Source organism: Octopus bimaculoides, chromosome 20 (assembly GCF_001194135.2).
Source record: "Octopus bimaculoides isolate UCB-OBI-ISO-001 chromosome 20, ASM119413v2, whole genome shotgun sequence".
Lineage (NCBI taxonomy): Eukaryota > Metazoa > Mollusca > Cephalopoda > Octopoda > Octopodidae > Octopus > Octopus bimaculoides.
The window spans coordinates 14,317,341-14,336,371 of record NC_069000.1 but is presented as its reverse complement, the minus strand read 5'-3'; the positions used below and the strand labels follow the sequence as shown (position 1 = coordinate 14,336,371).

General features: G+C 32.9%; 1 protein-coding gene across 8 annotated transcripts in view; it reads left to right on the top strand.

Annotated features, from left to right (window-relative positions):
* LOC106883429 (dixin) overlaps positions 1-18,273 on the top strand; it is a 64,159-nt gene extending 45,886 nt beyond the window's left edge. For 7 of the 8 annotated variants that reach the window (XM_014934433.2, XM_052974996.1, XM_014934435.2 and 4 more), the window contains 9 exons: positions 1,620-1,673; positions 1,782-1,928; positions 3,092-3,112; positions 4,158-4,322; positions 5,392-5,443; positions 6,875-6,922; positions 10,124-10,205; positions 10,934-11,042; positions 11,429-18,273. In XM_014934433.2, coding sequence (XP_014789919.1) covers positions 1,620-1,673; positions 1,782-1,928; positions 3,092-3,112; positions 4,158-4,322; positions 5,392-5,443; positions 6,875-6,922; positions 10,124-10,205; positions 10,934-11,042; positions 11,429-11,506 — 756 coding nt within the window. In that variant the 3' untranslated portion in view covers positions 11,507-18,273. The remainder of the gene's footprint in view (positions 1-1,619; positions 1,674-1,781; positions 1,929-3,091; positions 3,113-4,157; positions 4,323-5,391; positions 5,444-6,874; positions 6,923-10,123; positions 10,206-10,933; positions 11,043-11,428) is intronic. The other variant, XM_014934437.2, reaches the window with a different exon arrangement.
* Positions 18,274-19,031: the final 758 nt, after the last annotated feature.

Below are 19,031 nucleotides of genomic sequence, written 5' to 3'. Positions count from 1 at the left end.
ATATATATATATATATATATATATATATATATATATATATATAATATACACACACACACACATAAATTTTAATGTCATCTCTGTAGATTTTCTGTAGAATTTAGAGCTAACACTGTAAGTTATGATGATTTGTTAACAAATACGTCTTTGTAAACAATGTGATTGAAGGTAATGATTGTATATGCATATTTTAGGAATTATTGTCCTTTCATCAGCCCTTCATCCAACCCATCAACTCTCCTCAGACACATTGTATAGATATCCACTAGCTCTAGCAGTGTAACATAATTGGATAGAGCAATTTGCATATTAAACACATTCCTGGCAACTGGTACATATATTTAATTGCTGGCAGGGCAACAATACTTTGTTTTATCATAATACACTACTAAGTAGATTATAGGTTTAAAATCTTATCTAAGAATTCTCCCAGTTCCTTTTCTGTTTATAGAGAACATTAGAATGTTGATACACATTAATTGTAGTTTCTCAATTAAAAGGGTTCCAAATAAAATAACTGTAGATGAAATGTGCTGTGCGTGAGAAGACCCGGCAAGCCAAGTAAGATCGTTGCCAGTGCCCCTGGACTGGTTCTTGTGCGGGTGGCACATGAGATGCACCATTTTGAGCGTGGCCGTTGCCAGTACCGCCTGACTGGCTCCTGTAGGATTTTCGAGCGAGATCGTTGCCAGTGCCCCTGGACTGGCTTGTGCGGGTGGCACATAAAAGACACCATTTCGAGCGTGGCCGTTTTCGTGCGGGTGACACGTAAAAGCACCCACTACACTCTCTGAGTGGTTGGCATTAGGAAGGGCATCCAGCTGTAGAAACTCTGCCAAATCAGACTGGAGCCTGGTGTTGCCATCCGGTTTCACCAGTCCTCAGTCAAATCGTCCAACCCATGCTAGCATGGAAAGCGGACGTTAAACGATGATGATGATGATGATATGCATATTTTAGAAATGATATAAACCGTATTCAATATAAATATGTACTCTTTAGCTAAATATGTATCTGGTTAATGTATTATATGCATATCAGGAGAAACCATTTTTGTTGCTTCTGGTTTAGCTCCTGCTTTCTATAACTATTTAAAGTACTTTTCCTTCATAACTGAAAAAAATAAAGGATGCACTTACACTGAAGAAGAGTCAATAATCTCTGAAACGGACTAAAAAAAAAATCCTGGTTATTTTTCTCTCTACTTCGGAAAACGTTAGGATGTTTATACATTGATTGTAATTTCACAGCTAAAACAAATTAACCTTAGATATTTTTACATTATACAGATTTTAAATATGATTTAGGCTGTGTTTGGCATAAATATATAAGTCCCATGGGCAGCCTTTAACAATATTCTACATTCTGTTATTTATAGCTTTATCTACTTCAAGTCCCACAATTAAAAATGATTTATTTTAAACAGTGGGAACACAGCTTAAATCTTAATATTTAAAATATATATAAAATAGTAATATCTACAGTTATTCAGTGTGTGTGGCCCCTGGCCTTGCCAGTTCCTGTCAAGTCATCCAATCCACGCCAGCATGGAAAACAAACATTAAATGATGGTGATGACGATTTTCAATAATTTGTGTGTGGTTTTTCTCTTCCAACAGAATATGCTGATTAAAAAACTGAATGAAAAAGACAAACAACTGACTGAGTTAAAGGTGAGAATACAAATACATTTCATATTTGATGTCTTCTGTTTTTCTGTTTTTTGTAACACTTGAGAAGTTTGAACCTGTAACTGAAATTATAATTTGATCTGTCAACAGAGAGATGTCAGCCAGAAAGATAAAGTAATTGAAGATCTGCAGTTTCAAATGAATCCTGAATTATTAGAAGAAAAAGATGTGATGAGACGTAACTGCTGGCTTCACATTAGATGTCTTCAAAAACTTCAATCTATGCGAAGAACAGAGGTAACTTTTGATCACTTAACATCTAATCACTTCAAAAAGTTAGCTCGTATTTTAGCTTTTATCTTCTACTTGTATCAGTCATTGTGGAGGCGCAATGGCCCAGTGGTTAGGGCAGCGGACTCGCAGTCATAGGATCGCGGTTTCGATTCCCAGACCGGGCGTTGTGAGTGTTTATTGAGCGAAAACACCTAAAGCTCCAAGAGGCTCCAGCAGGGGATGGTGGCGAACCCTGCTGTACTATTTCACCACAACTTTCTCTCACTCTTACTTCCTGTTTCTGTTGTGCCTGTAATTCAACGGGTCAGCTTTGTCACACTGTGTCGCGCTGAATATCCCCGAGAACTACGTTAAGGGTACACGTGTCTGTGGAGTGCTCAGCCACTTGCACGTTAATTTCATGAGCAGGCTGTTCCGTTGATCAGATCAACTGGAACCCTCGACGTCGTAAGCGACGGAGTGCCAACAACAACAACATCAGTCATTAGACTGTGGCCATTCTGGGACACCACTTTGAAGAATTTTTAGTTGAACGAATCAACCCCAGTATTTGTTTTTTTTTTTTCTTAAGTGTGATTTTTATTCTATTGCTCTTTTTTGTTTTTTACTGAACTGCTAAGTTATGGGGATGTAAACACACCAATACTAGTTGTCCAACAGTGGTGGGGGACAAACACAGACACAGAGACACACACATCGATATATGCTTACTGTAGTTGTGGCCAATGCCAGTGTCACATAACTGGAGGATGATGATGATCCCAATTACTTAGTGGTTCAGCAAAAGAGACTGCTAGAATAAGTACCAGACTTGAAATAAGTCAATAGGGTCAATCTGCTTCACTAAAACCCTTCAAGGCAGTAACCCCCAGCATAGCCGCAGTTCAATGATTAAAACAAGTAAAAGATAGGATATATTTAATAGATACAAGCACTTAAGTAGAAGTTAATGAGTTTATTATTGAATTAGTTAATTGTTTTATTTGCATTTGATTACATTAGTTTTCAACTGTTCTATACATTTTTGTTTTCTCCAAAGGTACTCTGGATTTTCATATTCATAAATATTACACTTATGAAATCTGATTTACAAGATTTGATTGACATTTTGTTTTAAATTATTTTGCTCTAATAGTATTCTTCTTCATTTTTTTTTTTTACCCTAGTCAATGAAGAAAGATAAAGAGGTGAGTCCAGCATTATTTGTTTACTTTTTAATATGCAGAGATGGGGTGGGGTGGGGTGTTGGTTGGATGTGTGTCAGTAATGTCTGCAATGACACTGATGCCAAACCGTATCAGACCAAAAGCAGTGGCTGATGATGTTCTTTAGACACTATCAGTGGCATGAAGAGGGAAGATTTGCATTCATGAGCAATTACTTGTCTTCTACAAACTAAAAAAAACTTTCCTAGGTCAACCCTGGTATGTACATGTGTGTGTGTGTACACACACACACACACATACAATTAGGCTTTGTCTTATTGGTTTCTCATGATTACCTTTCAATCACACGTATTTGATGTTAGGTTAAATTGTTTATGTTGATACTTGACACTTCAACTTAACAATTCAAGTGTGAAGTGAAAGCAATGACTATTTTCAGCTAGGCTGATGAATAATATGTTTTTGTCTTTGAACATAGCCAATTTTAGGTCTTGTACTCATTACCATCCTAATCTAAAATTAAAATCATCTATCAAAATTTCATGTTAATTACGTTCTATACACCAGCTTAATAATCCTTTCTTCTGTAGGCACAGTAGTTTTATAAAAATAAAACTACTGAACAATAATAATAATAATAATAATAATAATAATAGCCAGATAACCAATGCATTACACACTCAACACACAATACAAGCAGTAATACAACAAAAGACTGCATTACACTCCAGATAAAAAAAAAACACAATACAATACCAGGAAGAGTTTTGCATACTCCCAACAACAGAAAAGGACATGCAATGCTGCACACATCCCAGCAACACGGAGGTATAGCAGGTGATGCAGTAGAAATTTACCTCAAACTATCAAATGTTGAACAATTATATAATAATTATCATGATAATGATGACAATGACGATGACGTTGCTGTCATTATAATTATTCTGTCTAGACATCCTGTCACTCTAAAAGTTTCATTAGTGAGAAAAAAGCACTTTCATTTAAACCAGACCAAACACTTACATTAATTTATTTTCAATAATTAATTTTAAATAATTAATTTCAGGATTCTGTGGTTGATGTTCAAATGATTCAGGGATCTATAGAAAAACTCCGGTTGTCTTTCAATGACAATGACCAAGAAAAGTTATCATCTTTGGATCAACTTGAACAAAATGTCATTACATTTATTGAGAAGATGCATTATGGCAGCATTGATATTCTCCCTCAGGTTTGTATTTTCCTTATAATGTATATGCACACGTGTGTGTATATGTATGTGTGTGTTTGTGTGCAACAAGAAGTAAAAGATATTAATAAATCCAGGCAGATATCTAGAAAGCACTCGGTATTAAGTGAACTTGGTTAACTTTATCAAACAATTAGATATCGCTAAATTCAAACATGTACATACTGTAGCTCTGGGCCAACCAAAACATACATACTATAGCTCTGGGCTGGCCAAAACCTTGTGAATAGATTTGGTAGACAGAAACTTTAAGAAGCCTATTGCACACATCTTTCTCTTGATAGCCCTCCGTCGCTTACGACAACGAGGGTTTCAGTTGATCCAATCAACGGAACAGCCTGCTCGTGAAATTAACGTGCAAGTGGCTGAGCACTCCACAGACACGTGTACCCTTAACGTAGGTAACAGGAGAAAAAAAAACCAGATGTGTTTGTTTTCTCTTTTGACTTGTTTCTAAACTATTTCAAATTAACTCTTTCATTTGTTTTATTCATATTTTACATTCATTTCTCCATGTTAACTTGGCTCAGACAAAGATTTATTTATAATCAAATGTTGACCCATGCAAGCATGGAAAAATTGACATTGACATAATGATGATGATTACAATGAGGATGATGATAATGGTGGTGGTGGTAGTGGAGAATGATAATGATTGTGATGGTGGTGACAGCAGTGTGCTTCCTGTCAATAGTTCTTACTTGTTTTTCTTTTTATTCCACTTGTCCTCCTCACAAGATGCAGAGCTACATGATATATTGTTTGTAGAGGACATGAACATGACGTCACTGTTTTTTGCTTAAATTATATCTTGCAAAAATGCGTGCAATATTATACAACTCCATATTACTTCAAACATCTAATAAACATCATATAACATACTTAAATGAATTCACAAATTATACTCATCTTTACTGTATTCTTTACAATTTCAAACATTTTGCATATAAGTCAGACAATCTAAGTGTTGTGTTTTATTATTATTATTATTATTATTATTATAATTTACATTGATATTTAAATCTTTAATATAGCCTTATTCCTTTTCCAGTCTCCAACACTGAAGTTGAGCAGGCCAGTCCTGCCAAGCCATTTTAAAGAAGGTAATTAGTCATGATCCTTTTTCTTTATCAAACTATAATTAATTAACAAGCAAGTAGTAGACAGTGCTTCTAAGACTTCATGTCTGATGACATAGATGTAACTGTAAAGTTGTTGGAACATTCAACAGAAACAAGGTTTTTTTTCTTCTCATTATTATTCATACTAAAGTGGTGAGCTGGCAGAATCATTAGCATGCTGGACAAAATGCTTAGTGGCTATTCATTTGTCTTAACATTCTGTGTTCAAATTCCACCAAGGTTGACTTAACCTTTCATCCTTTTGAAATTGCTGGCCTTGTGCCAAAATTTGAAACCAATGTTTGTTATCAATATTCACTGGATAGAAGACACTGTTTAATTATTTCTAAATATTATTAGAGGATTCTAGAAAAGAAATGTTTTATTTTATCTTGACTGCAGAGAATTTTTCACATTTTCTTCAAATCCATGAAAAATACTAACTCCACCCACCTTTTTTTTTCCATATTTATTAAGGGGTTTCAGAGCTATTTTTCTCTTTTAGTTGATTTTATTTTTTATATGCTGGTTTCTAGATAATGGTATTTATGTTAAGGCGGTGAGCTGGCAGAACTGTTAATACACTGGGCAAAATGTTTAGTGGCATTTCATCCATCTTTATGTTCTGAGTTCAAATTCCACCATGGTCAACTTTACCTTTCATCCTTTCAGGGTCGATAAAATAAGTACCAGTTGAGTGCTGGGGTCAATGTAATTGAGTTATCCCTTCCCCACAAATTGCTGGCCTTATGCCAAAATTTGAAATCAATATTTTCATTTATGTTGCTTGACCAAATTACTTAATTCTAACTATATGACAATATCTATTGAAGAGAATTGGAGAATATTTTGGTGGTGAGCTAGCAGAATCACTACTGCACTAGACAAAATGCTTCATAGCATTTCATCTGGCTCTTTACATTCTCAGTTCAAATGTCACCAAGGTTAATTTTGCTTTTCATCCTTTTAGGATCAATACAATATAGTACCAGTTGATTACTGGGGTTGATACAATCAACATCTTCACCCCTCAAAGTTACTGGCCTTGTGCCAAAATTAGAAAGAAACATTAATCCTGGAGATTTCTTTCCTTAAAGTTCTGTTTTTTTTTTGCTGAACTTTTGCATAACTTAGTCTTTTGTACAAGGGATATATTTCCTCTCGAGTTAATAATTCTTGTCCCACGAAACCTTTGAAGGAATATGCATCGCAATAAGATCAGAACCTTACTTTCATCTTCATTAAAAACAACACACTTACATATGTTAAGTTATTAAGTGTATTTCAGACAATAATAATTAATCTTATTAAATGATCGATTAAATATTTAATAATTGATAATTTTAGAAAACAAATAACAGAAATTAATCTGGTTTTCTACTGAGTTTTAGACAACCTAATTTTTATTTTTAGATGCACAAGGGAATTATATGACTTCAACTATCACAGCAACAAATTCAGGTTCAATTTGACCTCTCTCTCTTTCTCTGTCTTTATTTCTCTGTTTGTCTCTTTCTCTCCCTTGCTTCCTTTCTATCATTTAGAGAAGCAAAACTGTTTATGTACTAAACTAGCAACAACAGAATAACTGCTATTTGCAGAAAGTATTGTTTCTTTTATGCTTGTGCCTTAGTGTAATTAGAAACTTCTTGAAGAGGATCAGCTTTCAGTAGAGTTGATTTGGATGTGTAGGATTACGCAACGAGAATAGGAATAAAGAAGTGTCATTAGTTGATTTTTGGATAATCGCTTATGTAGAATTAGCTGTAATTGGAACGAAGTTGTTAAGACTGATGTAAATAATTGTTTTTGTGACTGTGTTTAAGATGCTTGATTCCCAGCCTCTTGGTTTTGGATTCAGTCTCACTGCATGGCACCTAGGGCAAGTGTCTTCTATTACAGCCCCAGGCTGACTAAAGCCTTATGAGTGGAAGACAGAAACTGAAAGAAGCCTGTTATTTTTATGTGTGTGTGTGTTTATGTAAGTATGTGAGTTAGTGTCTTCTTGTCTTAACATTGTGTGGTTTCTGTAAATGAATGTCATTGTCATACAGCTGGTGTCCTTTGTCATCAAATTTCCATGAAAATATGTCCATCCCTGAGGAAATATTACCATACTTGGAAACAAGTGAAGGTTGGCAACAGGAAAGGCATCTGAATGTAGAAAATTTGCTTCTGTCTGACTCATGGAAGCCTGAAAAAGTGGATGTTAGAATGACGATGACAATAATGATGAATCTGGAATAAGTTCATTGCCAGTGCTGGTGCCACTCAAAAAGCATCCAGTCCACTTTGTAAAGTCGTTGGCATTTGGAAGGGCATCTAGCTGTAAAAAAAAACCATGCCAAAACAGACACAGAAGAATGGTGCAGGCTTCTTCCTGGCCAGCTCCTGTCAAACCGTCCAGCCCATGCCAGCATGGAAGGAGAACATTAAACGATGATGATGATGAAGTATAGAACAAAGAAAAAGGTTATTTAGTTTTTTGGCAGTGGGTCTTTTGCAGATAGTAATTGTACTGAAACTGGGAAAATGTACTGTAAAACTTCAAAGCAGTTTCTTCTCAATCTAATCATATTTGTCTTATTTGGAAAGATACTAGTCTCATTTCATAATTGTTGTTAGAGAGATGAGACAATCATGAAAATATCTGCCCAAGAATACTTATCCAAACAAGGCAGCAAGAAATCTTCAAAGTCGTTCCTCAACCTGTCCACTGAAGCTGACTTCCTCAACAAACTTGTTACAATCTCTGCAAAAGAAACCAGATATTTTAAGACCTAATGCTCTCTATTTTGCTCCCCTATCCCAAAATAACTGGCCTTGTGTCAAAATTTGAAATCAATATTATATAATTAATAGATATATTTATAATTAATATAATATTTAAAAAAATTATAAAATACATATTTACTGGAATATTAATGTATGTTTTTTAGGTCTGGTTTGGTAACTTTGTGTTAAGAAGTCATACATAGTTCCCCTAAAATATGTAGTTTTGTACTGATGTTAAAAATCATCATTATTAGAAGCTTTCTCATAGCTCCATAATTTCTAACACAAAGCACATCCTAGGCTTTTTATTTGTTTTAAAAGACTAATCTGTAACATAACAACACTTATATAATAACATTCCTAGTAAGCAGCCAATGTTCACACTTGCAGTTACTACATCACACCATGACACTAAATTTATTTAGTCTTTGCTGTGTAAAGTCTACTTTGCTTGTTTTTCCTGCCAGTTTTCATCTCATGGTAGCTTATTCTGTCTTTTCTCACTGCACTGCTTACTTTATTTCTCTTTCCTTTTATTTGTTGCATCTTTTGTAAAAAAAAAAAAAAGTGCAAGTCCTGTTAACTGAAGTGCAGTAGTGGTGCAGTAGTGTCATTTGTAGTAGAGTTGTAGAAGTATTTTGTATTTGGAGTGGTGTTGTATTAGTGATGAGAAATATAGTGGCATTAGTACTTGTAGAAACATTGATGTATTACTAATTTTCTTCAGTATATGATATGTTAATTATAGTCGCAAGGAAATTAAAATTGATAACAGATGTAAAAATAACTGGCAGTTGTTAGAGTAGACATGGGCAACCTTTTTTATGAAGTAGCTTGCATGAAACATAGATGACTACTAAAATAATTCGAGGTAATGATGTGCCATTGAGGAAATCCTACAGGCTGCAGGTTGCCCATGACTGTGTTTGAGTGTTGGATGAAATGCCTGTCAGTACTTGTTCTGGTTTTCTGCACTCTGAGTTCAATTCATACCAAGGTCAGCTTTGTTTTTCATCCTTTTGAGTTTGATAAAAAAAAAAAAAACTTCCAATCTGGAATGATGAATTGGTGGAACTGTTAGAATGTAAGACCAAATGCTTTGAGGTATTTGTTCTGACGTTTTATGTTCTGAGTTCAAATCCTTCCATGGCCTGCTTGGATAGTAGACTTAATCTATCTCCTGGTTTAATGCCACCACTTGGCTTGTTCTTTGATTTCTTCCTCTCACCAATCTCAGAAGCCCAGTAAAAGCCATAGACACTACCTTCCCTCCTAATTATAAACCCCACCCAAAAAGGAATTTAAAAAAATTAAGCATAGGTGTGGTTGTGTGGTTAAGAAGCTGGCTTCCAGACTGTAGTGTTGGGTTCAGTACCACTGTGCAACACCTTCAGCAAATTTACTACAGCCCCAGGTGGGTGAAAGTCTTGTGAGTAGATTTGGTTGATGGAAACTGAAAGAAGCCCATTATATATGTATGTTTATGTGTACTCTTATCTTGACATCATATGATGGTTAAAAATGAGCATCATGTCATAGAAGTAATGTTGTTCATTTCCAGTCATCAGTGAAAACATGTCCAGACATGAGGAATTATTTACCTTGTGTGGAAACAGGTGAAGGTTGGCAACCAGAGGGGCATCTGGCCATAGAAAATCTGCCTCAACAAATTCCATGCAAGCATGGAAAAATGGACGTTATATGATGATGATGATAGCTTAATCCAATCCAACTAAAATTGTAAGAACTGCTTGAGTATTTACTTGTGTCTTTGAAGGTATCTTTTAATGTAAGCAACTCTCTACTAGCATTTTCAAATAATTTACTAGTTGTAGAATCACAGAAAATCACATTCAAACATTTACGTATCTTTGATTTACTTTGCAGCTTCTATAAAGCAATTAGAAACTAAAGTGCTTTATTATTTGGATAATTCAGAAACATCACATATGATAACAGTTCCAAAAAGGTGAAGTATTTAGTCTCATTTCTTCAATATTCAAACTTGATTGTTTTAAAAGTAATTACCATATTTGTTGGCATAAAAGACACCTAAGCATATCAGATACACCCAATTTCAGCAGCGCATATTCAGAAATAAAAAGATTTTAGTACATTAAAGTGTGTCACATAGGGCTGACTTCATATATAGAACCAGGGTTGAGTGTTTTGAGAAATTTGGTGTGTGTTGGGGGGAGAAAATAAATATATCTTTGTTTTGTATCTTGTTTGCAAGATTCTTTATGTGAATTTGTGTGTTGAAACAAATTTTGTTTTGTGTCCAGGAAGAGTCATTTATGCCAATATAATTAACACACACACTGGTTCAATTCTACTCATTTATTATTAGTCAATTGGTTAAATATTTGATTGTTTTGTTTTTGTTTGTCAAAGCTCTTTCTCAGTCAATAGTCATTGAAAAGGTTGCAAGAAGCAACGAAAGAGCTTTGAAAAACAAAAACAAAACAATCGGACATTTAACCAATTAACTAATAATAAGTGAGTGGAATTGAACCAGTGTGTGTATGTTAATTATATTGGCATAATGACTCTCCTTAGACACAACAAAATACATCTTTATATGCCATCAAATATGCGACTAAATATAAATAAACACTTGATGGTCTTCAGTTGTTTCTAATTATGAGCTAGATATATTTTTTGAAGCTTTTATAGTTTAATATCTTTGTGTTTCAGATTAGGGGAAATTACCTTAAAAGATCTCCAAAATCGAATTCAAAAGTCTGAAGGCTACCGATTTCAGTTCAAAGCACTAGATCCTGAGTTTGGAACAGTTAAAGAAGAGGTATGAATTTAAACAGTGTTATTATAAAGTTTGGTATTATTACATAAGTTTCTAGTCTCCTCTTATCTAAGCTATAAATCTTATTACATACTTGCTACCTGTACTGGTCAGCTCTGGGCTATAGTGGAAGACACTTTATACAAGGTGTCCCACAGTGGAACTGAACCAAAAACCATATGATTGGGAAGCAAGCTTCTTAACCATATAGCTATGCCTGCTCCTATTATCCAAGTAAAATAGTTTAATACATATTAATTTTTCTATATTCAAGTGACTTTTATCTATTTATTTATTTTATTATCTTTTGAGAATTTTTTTTTCTTTTGAAATAAAATATATTTTTCATTGAAGTATAGTTAATGATATCTGTTTTTTCTTAATTTCAGCTGTTCAATGGCAAAGACATCCTGCCTGGTTGGGAAGGCAAGATCGTTGCTTGGGTGACAGAGAAGAAAACTGAATAGATTTCTATTTTATAGAGTATATAATATGAAAAATATTTAGAAATATTTAAAATGAGACATCAAGGGAAAGCATCATTCTTTGATACACACACACAAATATATATGTAATACATATACAAATACAAACTCACTATTTATAATGTAATCTATGCTCAAAGTTGACAGTTGACAGTTATGTTTAGGTAATTTTCGTGGCTTTAACTAGCCGGAGCTAGTTCACTAGTCACCAAAGTCTACTCTGTAGAGTAGATATTGTATCTGATCAAAGCTTTTTATAGACAAAATAATTTGTATTTGTTGTATAAAAGATTTATTTTGTTATATTTGTTGCTGCACAAGCTGATATTCACATACGTCATCCAGTTTCAATCTATATAATAGTACACAAAATTCCTCTACCTTCTTCATTTCTAAAATTGTTCTTAATATCATTGGAAATGATTCTGTGAAGCTTTTAGAAGGAGAAGGAGAAGTAAAGTTCAGATGGCCACCAGTCCAACTGCAAAAAAAGATATCCTTTTGGCTGTAAGGAAAAGAGAAAAAAAAAGTTAAGTTTTCAATTGTAGAATGTTGGTTTTCCCCATTTGTTGTAAAGCTTCTTACTGTAAGTGAAAAACCAGAAAGAAATTTGAATTGAAACTCCCATTGTATTTTAGCAAGTCTTTTTATAATTTCTATTGTATAAAATATATTTGTGCCTAGCAGATATGCTAGAAATATCTTTCAAAGAATATGTTTTATATTCCTATCCTACTAAGTAAGTGTTAATGTTTTATTTTCACTGCTCTTTTCTATGTAAACTTCTGATATCGGTATTTAAATTGGCAAAGGGAATGAACGACTCTATTTATCTCAGTCTTTTCTTATAAAAGCCCCTATTTTCTTGATTTTGTTTGGATCACCATAGATATTCCTTTGCCTACTTATATTTCATTATCTTGTATTCTTATATTTGGGAATAATTTTAACTGAATTTTCTTTAAAGAAAAAGTCTTCCTCTTCTTTTCATATATATATTGAAATTGGAAACTGAGAAGTTGAAATTGACAATAGAAATATTTACTGTATTTGTTTTCTTTCATAATTACTTGAAAGAAAAAGCTAAAATACCAGCTAAAATTACAATACAATCTCTCTCTCTCTCTCTCTCTCTCTCAGATAAAATTAAAAATCGTTAAAAACATATTTCTTCATATAAATAATATATGTTGATAATATTAAATGCTAAACTTGACTTTGCCTTTCATCTTTTGGGGATTAATAAAATAAGTACCAGTTGAACACTGGGGTCAATATAATTGACTGACCCCCTTCCCTGAAGTCGCTGGCCTTGTGCCAAAATGTGATACCAATATTAAATGCTCAATTGAGGTTATTACTTGAAAGCAAGAAGGTGGCTAGCTAACAGAATCATTAACCTGTTGGAAACAAAATGCTTTGCAGTATTTCTACTGATTCATTGTATTCTGATTTCAAATTTCGCTGAGGTCAACTTTACCTTTCATCCTTTTAGGGGTTGATAAAATAAGTACCAGTTGAGCACTGGGGATGATGTAATCGACTAGCTTCTCCCCCAAAATTTCAGGCCTTGTACCTATAGTAGAAAGAAATATTTTAAAGCAAGCCTCAGAATAACAACAGGATATTTACTGATGAAGGAGGAGGGACTCAATACTGAGAGGCAAATTCATTATAAAGTCACAGTTAATAATATTATCTTTGGTGGCAAGCTGGCAGAGTTGGTAGCATGCTGGGCGAAATGCTTTGTGGCATTTTGTCCATCTTTACATTCTGAGTTCAAATGCTGTTGAGGCTGACTTTGCCTTTCATCCTTTTGGGGGTCGATAAAATGAGTATCAGTTGAGCACTGGCTGGCGTTGATGTAATTGATTTGTCCCCTCCCCCCCAAATTTCAGGCTTTGTACCTTTAGTAGAAAGGAATATTATCTATTATTTAAGGGGGCGAGCTGGCAGATTTGTTAGCACACTAAGCAAAATGCTTTGCAGCCTTTCGTCCATTTTTACATTCTGAGTTCAAATTCTGCTGGGGTTGACTTTGCCTTTCATCCTTTTGGGGTTGATAAAATAAGTACCATTTGAATACTGGGGTCAATGTAATCAACTTAGCTCCTCCCTTGAAATTGCTGGCCTTGTGCCAAAATTTGATACCAATATTATCTATTACCTAGTTTCCTCAAATTATTTCCAGTTGGAATTATCATATATTTATTCACAAATTCTCTTATGACTGTCATATTATCCCACATGTCATACAAATATAAAAAAGAAATAATAATACTAACAATACTGTCAATTAATGAAACTTATATTATTCTTATTCATTATGTTATATAAAACTTGTGGTGAGTGCTTTAGAACAAGAGATAAGCTCTTGTATGTCATCATTACATTCTTGTTTCGAATCTCACTCAGAGAAAGGCATCAACATGACCCTACATCATTTTCTCTTTTTAAAGTACACAAGCTTGAAACCTAGCCAAAGGATAAACTAATATATTTATAAAATTATTCATTATTCATCCATGTTTATCAGTATTAAATTGGCTATATCTGTCTCAATCTTTCATTATAAAATCCCTACTCACTTAATTTTGCTCTGATCTCTCTAATTTATATTTTCTTTTGCTTAATATTTTTACTGATTTAATTCTTATTCATTTTTCACAAGCAACAAAGGGAAACTACAACTCCTCTTCCGAAATTATCAAATTTGCAAATACAGCATATATTCTAATCCACTAAATAGCACTTCTTACATATATATGTATAGATAGATAGATAGACAGAACCAACCCTGGGTAGGATCTATGATTTATATTGGATTTGGTACCTATATATAATTATAAATAAAGAGAAAAATATTCTAATAAAATTTATTTTACCATTCAATATTCTTATTTAACAACAATTGTTTCACAGCTTAAAAATTGCATATAAATGTAGACATGTAATTTATTAATTATAAAATATAATAAAATAAATTATTTATACATGTTTATTAAGCTGCGAAACAATTGTTAAATAAGAATATCCAATGGTAAAATAAATTTTATCATAGTATATTTCTCTCTTTATTTATATGTTTTACTGTATATTCTATTTGTTTTGTAGAATGGTACATTAAGCAACTTTTTTTTATGAGTACCACCAGATTAGTTGAATTCATATAATGTGACTTATATATATATATATATATATATATATATATATATATATATGCAGTATACTACCAACAAATGACGCCTAATGGTTGTTTTCCTTTACTGTGAACTTAATGTTATGGTACCCAGCCAGTACTGGGCATCCCACTTGCGATATGCCTAGATTCTAATGAATCCTGTAACTATTCAATAGATAGACATGTAGGCAGATAGGTATGTGTATGTGGCTTTTTGAACTTAACTTCCTTGCAGGTCTTTCATTGTCATGGTTTATACCAGTCATGGGCAAATCACAGCCCATGGAACTTTCTGAATGGCACACCTAACAAGACAATTATCTTGAATTTATTTTAGTAGTGTGATCCGCCTGATAATGAGCCCTGTCTCTTTGCAGCCAGCTTCTCAAAAAAATAATAAATAAATGCTGCTCATATTTGGTTTTGACATTACTTTCCTCTATTAAATTCCTCAACTTCTAACCTATCTGTAACTGTTTCATAATTCACAGAATATATCTATTACATTTAGTAATATTTGTAATACACTGCTACGAGACATGACAACTCATTTTTAGTTTGCCAGACATGTTGTTATAACCTGTATAGGTCATATTCCTTGCAGAGTATATTGAATTTCACACTTGGGGCCAAATTGTGACAATCTGTTATTGATTAATCATTGCAGTTCTTCTATTGATTTTGCAGATGTTAAATACAGCCATTCTTGATTTTTATTGTTAGGTTTCAAATTAAGAACAAGAAAAGGAAAGGGGTTAAGAAAAGAACCTCAATAAATGATTGCCTGAATTTCAGTATTGATCCTAGTGCTAATTTAGCTCCATTAATTACAGATATTCTTTATTGATGGCTAGTTCTTAATTTTCATTTGGAATATAAATGTTGAGATTTATGGCTCTATTGCCCTCATTACTTGGCCTATGACTTCAACCAAAACATTTATTATTTTCAGTCAAATTAGTTGAAAATGATGCTGAGATAAAGAATATGAACTATATGATTTAGGAGTTAAAAATTCAAAATATTGGGTAAAAATATCAATGATGTGGAATGGTACAAAGATAAGCTCTGTTGATGTCAATTTAATTTTTTCTTTTTGACTAATACAATCTGTGAAAACAGTGCTTTAGTGTGGCCTTAGTCCTGATGGCTGAAACAAAGTAAAGAACTAACTGGAGACAATTTTCTACTCCAAAAAAATAAAGGATTGGAAAGTAAAACAGAGAATATTTACTATAAACGATTTAAAACCAAACTAAAAACCATACCAACAAATCTGTATAGCTAAAGTATTTAAATCATATGAAATTTAATATTAATTTGTTATAAGATGGGGGACTGACAGAATTGTTAGCACACTGGGGAAAATATTTAGTGGCATTTTGTTAATCTTTACATTATGAGTTCAAATTCCACCGAGGTCGACTTTGCCTTTCATCTTTTTGCGTTTGATGAAATAAGTACCTGTTGAGCACTGGGGGTTGATGTAATCAGCTTAACCCCTCCCTAGAATTGCTGGCCTTATGTCAAAATTTGAAGCAAATATTAATTACTTATGGATTTTTCTTTTGTATTATTCCTGCCATCTCTGTATAATTAATAAATTGCTCTCCTGGGACAAATATTTCAGTGGTCCTAAAAACTGAAGGTTTTTTTTTTAACAACCCAGTTCTTGTAGGAAAATTGTTTGATAAAGTGTGGTTAAGGAACTCACTTTGCAACCACGTGGTTTTCGGTTCAGTCCTCCTGTGCAGTACCTTGGGCAAGTGTGTTCTACTACATCTCTAGGCTGACCAATGACTCTTGTGAGTGAATTTAGTAGGCAGAAACTGCATGGAAGCCCATCATATATACATATATATATATGTGCATGTGCCTTTGTGTTTTGTATCCCCAGCACCACTTGACAACCAGTGTTGGTTTGTTTACGTCCTTGTAACTTAATGGTTTGACAAAAGAGACCAATAGAATAAGTACCCTTAACTTAAAAAAAATAAGTCCAGGGGTCGATTTGTTTGACTAAACCCTTCAAGGCAGTGCACCAGCATGGCCGCAGTCCAGTAAATGAAACAAATAAAAAGTAAAAGCATAGGAGATATTCCCAATGAAGATAAACTTTTTTCTATTAAATGCATTAATTTAGATGTTTGCTGACTTTTTTTTTTTTACTCAATCATGGCATATTACTCAAAACATAGCAAAAGTGGTAGTTTGTAATATGCATACAATAACCTTCAAAAGCCTATGGAAGCTGTACAAACTTGCAGTATGGAATTTTTTTTGCCTGGTCCTTACACACACACATTCGCTCACTTAAAATCTCTGTGCTGTGGTTCCTAACTATTACGGGAAGGAACCTAGATTATATTGTTGATAACCATTTTTCTCTTATCAATAAATGCTTACTTTGGTGATTAAAAAAAAAAAAAATTTTTGAATGATAGCTTTCTGTCTGATTGCAATTATGCCTCCATATATTTACATTCTTTTATAATATTTTGAGAAGGCAGTGTACATTTAATTCAGTTCATACACCTACTGTGATATTTATATTTTAACCATTCCTTTAACTGGAAATTATTAAACTGGACCAAGAAATGTCTGTGTAATCTTTTTTTTTTTTTTTCCAGCTGTTAAACACTGAAAGCAGCAATCAAATCTTATCCAGTTCTCTGCTTTGAGTGATTACAGAACTTCCATATAAACATGGTTACACTTACAAAGGCACTCTTTTTTCCAATATTTAGTTTATTTTTTAATGCCAAAGAACATTACAAGTTTGTGAAAAAAGAAATTTCTATAGTTTGGCTTTCAGCTGCAACTTCCATCTATTTTCAGTATATAGTCATTTTATGGTTAATTATTTTTCTATAAGGAGAAACAAACCCTGGATCAGTGCTAATTATAAGATGTCTATCAGACTATCATGTGACACTGTGACCAGAGTTTGATTTCCTTCTGATAATATATAATATTAATTAACTATTTTCTTTCTACAATGTCTTTTAATAGCATTTTTATAAAATAGAAAGCTTCTATACACAAGTAGCTGCATGAAGCAGTGAAATTATACAAAATTGTGTTTGATAGTTATTTAAATCTGTAAATACTTTTCACAGCAGTTAGTCATGTGTGCTTTTTTTTTTTTTGTCCCTGACAAACTGCAGTGAAAGGATCTTACCAGTTCAAATACCTCTCGAAACACATTTGAAATGGTCTTAAGATTGTATAGAAAGTTTCTATGATATAATATTTAAGTAGTATATGACTAAAATATTGCAATGTGCTTCAGACATTCTTAAATAAACTAAAGATACTGACTTGATTATTCAGGGTAAAAATCAAGAGAGAAATTATTCAATTTCCATAAATATTTCAATGTTTCATGCAATGGAATTTTGTTTTGTTTTGTTTTGTTTTGTTTATCTTTTGTTAAAATTGTAAAATATACTTTGTAATTTATGCAAAAATGAATTGTGTTTTGTTGTTCATTAAATTTTATGAGATATTTCATTGTAACATATCCCTTATAATTAAACACACAGCAAAATAAAGCTACTTGTCCTAAGTATTTTCTTTATTTATTTTTTGGGATTCAGTGAATCCAACTTCGTCTCTTACAATTATTTTAATTTGTCAGTGAAAACTGAAATTGAGGTGTTTTGAAATAAATGCAAGCAATAGTCTGAGAGATAAAACAACTAGCTAATTGTAAATTAATTGATTTAGGTTGGGTGTTAAAGTCGTTCTTATAACTCTTTATGTTATTAGAATGTTGTTATCATTCGTTAGATTGTTGTGCTTAGACATCAGTCTCTCGTTATGGTTATAGTTTTTTATTTATATGTTTATTATAATCATTTACCATATCTTTATATCTAATTTTCCCCATCAACTTCAGTTTTATTTCCATGGTATTTAGTTTTGTTATCAAAATTAATTATCCTATTATTATCGTTGGTTCTTGAGTTAATTTGAGCTGTATTATGTTTATCCACACTGTCTTACAAAATTTTAATTTTTTCCTATGCCCCAATTTTTCTCGAGCTGAATTGTAATAATCTGTATTTAGTTTTAAAATGTTTTCATTAGCAGAGATTAGAGATATGGGTTGAAATATTTTCCACTAATTTGTGTGTTATGCTAGCTGGGTGGTTACTATTTATGTTCATATATTTGAGGTTTTCATTGGGTTTGTGGCATGGCTGGTATTTGATTTAAGATCTAGTGTTATATCTCGGAAGTTTACTGAAATGTTTGATGAGTCTTCAAAAAAATAAAAATACCTGTAGAAAGAAGTTTGATTTTTTGATTTCAACAGTTGAA